The sequence below is a fragment of the Ochotona princeps genome, chromosome 1 (genome assembly GCF_030435755.1).
Source record: "Ochotona princeps isolate mOchPri1 chromosome 1, mOchPri1.hap1, whole genome shotgun sequence".
In the NCBI taxonomy this organism is placed as follows: Eukaryota; Metazoa; Chordata; class Mammalia; order Lagomorpha; family Ochotonidae; genus Ochotona; species Ochotona princeps.
The window spans coordinates 2516614-2522613 of NC_080832.1; the positions used below are offsets into that span (position 1 = coordinate 2516614).

The 6000-nt window shown below is 47.8% G+C and overlaps 1 protein-coding gene across 3 annotated transcripts in view; it reads left to right on the forward strand.

Moving 5' to 3' along the window:
* PDE10A (phosphodiesterase 10A) overlaps window positions 1-5761 on the forward strand; it is a 244064-nt gene extending 238303 nt beyond the window's left edge. For all 3 annotated transcript variants that reach the window (XM_058678443.1, XM_058679547.1, XM_058679001.1), the window contains exons 20-22: window positions 1089-1169; window positions 4187-4275; window positions 5362-5761. In XM_058678443.1, the coding sequence (XP_058534426.1) occupies window positions 1089-1169; window positions 4187-4275; window positions 5362-5482 (291 nt within the window). In that variant the 3' untranslated portion in view covers window positions 5483-5761. The remainder of the gene's footprint in view (window positions 1-1088; window positions 1170-4186; window positions 4276-5361) is intronic.
* The last annotated feature ends 239 nt before the right edge of the window (window positions 5762-6000 follow it).

Consider the following 6000-nt stretch of genomic DNA (forward strand, 5'->3'; position numbering starts at 1 on the left):
GTTTCCCTGTAGTCTTCCCGGAGCTCTCTCCCACCCCTTTCTGGGTCCCACGTGGTGTGTGTGCTCACGTGATCTGGGTATTTTCCGTCCTCACATTTATTCGTGTTTAAGTACATATCCAAATCATTGTTTACTTAACATTGGTTTCCTTTTTGGACCTTTAAGCTTTCTTGGAGTTGAGGGACTTTATAGGCTCTACTCACTTGGGATAAAAACAGAAAAATGGTTTGAGAATCACTTCTTTCAACCTTTAGAGTGATTAAACCACAAGCTGTACCTCAAGTGCTGCTTTGTTAGGATAGGTATGTTACTCCTGCACGTAAGAAGTTTTAATGTGGGCATAATTATCTGTTTCTGGACCCTGTTTTAGCACATCAAGGAAGCTTGTAGTCTTGCACCTGTGTGTTCTGAAAGTGAGGGTACAAAACATTGCTGAAATAATAAAGGAAATTGAAGGAAGAGCAGGGAGTTAAGAAAATTACAAACTGAAGAAAGATGACTTTTAACAGTTTCAACAGATAAATATAAAGCAAGATATTTGTCAAAGCCTACAAGATGGGGCTGATGTGTGTGTCTCTTAGGTTTTGTGAGTGTTAAATGAACTTTACCTGGTGACTGTTTAGCCCAGAGCCAGCAGCATGTAGACCTCCAGAGATGCGCTGTGATGGCTCCAGAGATGAGATGATGGGAAACCTGCCTCTCAGTGCAGCTTCCTCCTCCAGCAGTGTTCCGCTCCCAAGCTTCACTTGAGCTGTCCAGTGAAGGACCTGCTCAGACACACAGGAAAGGCTGCAGCTCCTCCCTGTGTGGTGGGGGTCTCTCCTCCCATGGCTGCGTCTCTTCTGCGTCACCTGCACGGTGACAGCAGAGATGACATCTGGGTGCCTGGTGATTCGGTACCAGAGAACGTCAAGGTCACACCCCAATGGCCATGCGCGGGTCTTCAGCATTTCACCAGGTCCTATGAGTCAACAGCCAGCGGCGGTATTTTGAAACAAATGACTGAACAAATAGAACAAATCAACACTAAAACCTTATGATTTATATGTTGAGGAACTGTGATTTCTCTCTCCTCTTGTTTATCTCAGGGTGATGAAATGAAGAAATTGGGCCTACAGCCTATTCCCATGATGGACAGAGACAAGTGGGATGAGGTCCCGCAAGGCCAGGTATGAACTCCAGCTGGACCATTCTGGGTAAAGTCGGTGTCCGTGCAGGGACAGGAAGCGTGCATCGCCTTGTCATGTGTTTGGGCGTGAGCAGCAGGCCATTTCAGGTCTGGTGACGCGTGCAAAAATTCCAGTGATTGGTCTTTTGGCATCTGGGAGCTAGGGCAAGGACAGCCCTGTGCTGTGGGAAACAGAGCTTTCCCTGCAAGTACGCTCTTGGTACCTCAGTCGTACTAGTGCAGAGTGGACTCTGCAGGGGGTTGGTTCTGTTCCCAGGCTTGCAGCCCAGGCAGGAAGTCCGGGGAGGAACTCAGTGTGCAGAACCAGGAACCATCCAAACCCTTAACATATAGGTGGTCTTGGGGCAAGGGAGGGCTGAGGGGATTGAGATGTGAGTTGCAGTGAACAGGCTTGAGTTTCTGGCGTGCAATGGATAGGATAGACGACCCTGAGTTGTTACTGTTTAGTAGCCAGTGAATAGTTTGTCATTAGCTGTACGGTGGTCATCTGTGGAGAGTAACACGGATTCTGACTGTTTTTTATAGTTTTGTTGTTTACAGACAATGTGCAGTATTTCAGTGTAGTGTTGAGTTCTGTTCCAACATAGATGGACATGAGTGTGTCCCTTCCCAGGATTTACGACATGATTTTTCCATGGTCTGACAGCTCTTGTGCCTTGGGCATGATTTTATAGGCATTTGCAATTGTGATCTTCCTGGGGCCAGCATTTTTTAGTGGATTAATCTGCTGCCAGCATTCTGTATCCACACTGGTTCGACTACAGGTTGCTTCTCTTCGGATCCAGTTCTCTGCTGATATGCCTGGAAAAGCTTTGGAGGATGGTCCAAGGGCTTGGGCCCTGCACCCACATGGAGCCCCAGAAGAGGCTCCTGACCTGGCCCAGCCCAAGGTCATTGTGGCCATTTGAGGGGTGAACCAGCAGATGGAAGACCCCTCTCTCTCTTTCTCTCTCTCTCCATTTTCTCCCTTTCTCTGTAATTCTACTTTTCAAATAAATAAAATGAATCTTTTTTTCTTAAATATGATCTGTCTAAACTCCTAATCTCCCAATGGTATAAAAATACAATTAATAATGGATGAACAATTATGATAGAGAATTAATCTAAAAAACTATTTTAAAATTTTACAAGGTAAAGACATTGGATAAGTTCTTAAGTTTTTCTACTGTATTTAAAATCAGTTTATGCTGAGTCTGGCTGAGTGCATGGTGGACGCGCAGCACGAGCTGAAGGACCAGGTTGAAAGCTGTGCTCTGGGTGTGTCTCAGGAACAGACCTTCATCCTAGCTCGCTGTGCTCTGGGTGTGTCTCAGGAACAGACCTTCATCCTAGCTTGCTGTGCTCTGGGTGTGTCTCTCAGGAACAGACCTTCATCCTAGCTCGCTGTGCTCTGGGTGTGTCTCAGGAACAGACCTTCATCCTAGCTTGCTGTGCTCTGGGTGTGTCTCAGGAACAGACCTTCATCCTAGCTCGCTGTGCTCTGGGTGTGTCTCAGGAACAGACCTTCATCCTAGCTTGCTGTGCTCTGGGTGTGTCTCTCAGGAACAGACCTTCATCCTAGCTCGCTGTGCTCTGGGTGTGTCTCAGGAACAGACCTTCATCCTAGCTTGCTGTGCTCTGGGTGTGTCTCTCAGGAACAGACCTTCATCCTAGCTCGCTGTGCTCTGGGTGTCTCTCAGGAACAGACCTTCATCCTAGCTCGCTGTGCTCTGGGTGTGTCTCAGGAACAGACCTTCATCCTAGCTCGCTGTGCTCTGGGTGTGTCTCAGGAACAGACCTTCATCCTAGCTTGCTGTGCTCTGGGTGTGTCTCTCAGGAATAGACCTTCATCCTAGCTCGCTGTGCTCTGGGTGTGTCTCTCAGAAATAGACCTTCATCCTAGCTTGCTGTGCTCTGGGTGTGTCTCTCAGGAACAGACCTTCATCCTAGCTTGCTGTGCTGCCAGTTGCTCATTGTTGCTTCTTTGCACACTGAATGTTTGTTTCGCAGTTTGCTGGCTTTCATTCGGTCACGTTGGCAGTCTCCTCACCTGTGGGGTGACCGTGTATGGTATCTTCCGTCTTTCCTATCTGTCACCACATTTTAAAGTTTTTCCTCACCTTGATAGCACACGAACCTGTGCCTGTGTTTTCTGAAGCTGCTGTATGTTTGATTTCATTCCATTGGTTAGTTGGTTTGGAATGTGTCTTCGTCATATAGTTTAATGATGGAGATCTGATAGGTTTTTCTTTTTCTTTACAAATACTTAAGCAGTCAACCCAATAGAATTTTTAGGATGGCTGATAATTTCTCTTTGTTGCTGTTGGGCTGTGGTTTCTATTCTACAGATTAGAATTGCATATTCTTAATTAAATATGTAAGTAATATATATTACTAAATAAATTAATCAAATTGCATATAAATTAATTATATACATATGTAACTAGTAATTTGTTTTATTGCCAAAATTCCAAGTCCATTTACAGTGTAAGAGTGTTAAATATTTCTATGTCAAATAGTTTTTTGTCTGCCATATGACTTTTAAGTTGTTGATTATGGCAAAATTATTCTTCACCTTGACAGCGAAATGTCTACTGTACAATAATTAGTCTCTTTCTTGGCATCTTTTGCCCCATAACACCTGCCAGTATCACAATGAGAAAAGCTGTGCAAGAGACAAAACTAACAGTGGCCTACATGTCACATATGCAGAAGAATAGCAAGTCTTGTTTTAAAATGTCCACTGCACTTGAGCAAAACCACAACATGGCTGGAGTTACAACTTGGCCACTCTCTGAACAACCTAAGGTCTTTGGGTTTAACTTTTATCGTGTTTTCCTTTGTATGTGTTATATCTTTAGGGTAAACTTTAGTGCATTTTAAAGTGAATTCCACTTAGTAATCATTAATCCCAAACACAATTCAGACAGACCTAGAAAGTTCACTGAAGATACCTAACTCCCGCTCTAATGGCTGACTCAGCTTTGTTTCTCATTGCTCGTTCTTGTGCCGAGGCAGCTGGGATTCTACAACGCTGTAGCCATTCCCTGTTATACCACCCTCACCCAGATCCTACCTCCCACCGAGCCTCTGCTCAAAGCCTGCAGGTACGTACCAGGCCTCAAGCTATCCTGGTTTCAGAAAAATGAACAAGCAACTGAGACACTGCAGGAGTTTCCACTCTGGTCAAGGATGTGTGTCTTATCTGTACTTTGCAGTAAGACTGAGTTAGGCTAGGTTCAGGAGTTGTAGGTGACCTCGTTAACTGGGTTCCCTAAGGTTAAGGCGATTCTAGTTGGGGCTTCCTTCTCTCCTTGGTCTGCAACTTGGCACTAATTCTGTTTGTTGTGGCCAAGACTCATCAAAACATGCAGAAGTGGGTGGTAGTGTGGCCAGACAGTGTCTGGGGTCAGCCGACCAACTGGCCAGGGGGTGTCTGTTCAGGCCCCAGCAGGGTTTGGGGAGTCCTTGCTTTCGGACGGCCTCCTCTTTCAGTAAGCAGTTCTCGACTGCTTAAGTTTTGTCTAAGGCTTGTGCCAAGAGGTCTAATCTCCTGGGCCAGGAAACATCCCTCTACCAGGGGCCCAAAATGACCATGACCTCTGTGGATCACACAGCCTTGGCCGTCCCTTACTGGTCACTGCCCAAGCACAGGAGAGCGGCATTTCTTCATGCTGTCATCCATGGGGAGGAGTTGGTGGTGTTCTGTGTCTGTTTTCTCGTCAGGCAGAGGCCCCCACCCAGTAGTGAGTTTAGAAACACTGGGCAGATGGGTGTGTTGGGGTACTAATTAGCAGTAGATCTCGGCTTCAGGCACAGTACGTATGTGGTTGAAATGGGGTTGGGCCTTACTCTTTGCTTGCTTGCTTCCAAGAATAGACTGAGCCCTCCTAATACATGCTGTGGCTGTGAAGTTCCCGCTGCCCTTGCCTCACCTTTTCTGAAGGCGGAAGGAGGGTCTGTTGGGATTTTACTGGGGGAATCTTCATCCTCCTTGTGGAAGTGCCCATGGGGTGCGGCCAGGCCCTCAGCCACCACAGCGCACGGCTTGTAAGTCATTACTGGGGTCTCTGTGCTCACATCCCCTGCCTCAGGACTGACTCTGGGCCTTCAGTCAGGAAGGAAAACCAGCCCATCCACTGGGGCTCCTGCTGCCCGCCTCACCTCTCCCTGTGTCTCCGCTGCTTCCACAGGGACAACCTTAGTCAGTGGGAGAAGGTGATCCGAGGGGAGGAGACGGCCTTGTGGATCTCGGCCCCAGCGGCAGCCCCTGACGCCCGAGAGAAGCTGCCGCCTGGGAAAACGGACAACTGACCAGGGCCAGGCCTGCTCTGCTGCGAACCTCATCTGCTTCTTTGAATTTTTATTTTGTTTTATTTTATTTTATTTTTCCTTTTGTTTTTGTTGAGGGGGAAAACCTACACCTGGGAACAGGGGTGCACACCTCTGGCTGATGGTCACGGGCATCGAGGACAGCCAGCCACTGCTGTGCTGTCCTGGACTGAGGGACCTGGTCAGCGTGAGGGCTCCAAGGTTGGCTGGTCTGCAGGCTTTTGGGCCTCCGAGGACATGGACACAAGCAATCTGGTGGCCCCTATCGCCCGGAGCTCACCAGGGTACTATGATGGTGACCGTCACGGTGGCAGTGGCTGCAGGCCACTGCGGATAGCCGGATGTGGCCACCTGCGCTCCGGGTGAGCGGTGGGGGCCTCGAGGCCACAGCCCAGAGACAGTGGAGGAAGAAGTGGTGGGGAAAAGAAAACAAACAAAAACAAGCCTTGTTTGAGAGCTTCGTAGTCAGGCAGAAGTTCTTTTAGAGTTTGTGCTGGAAG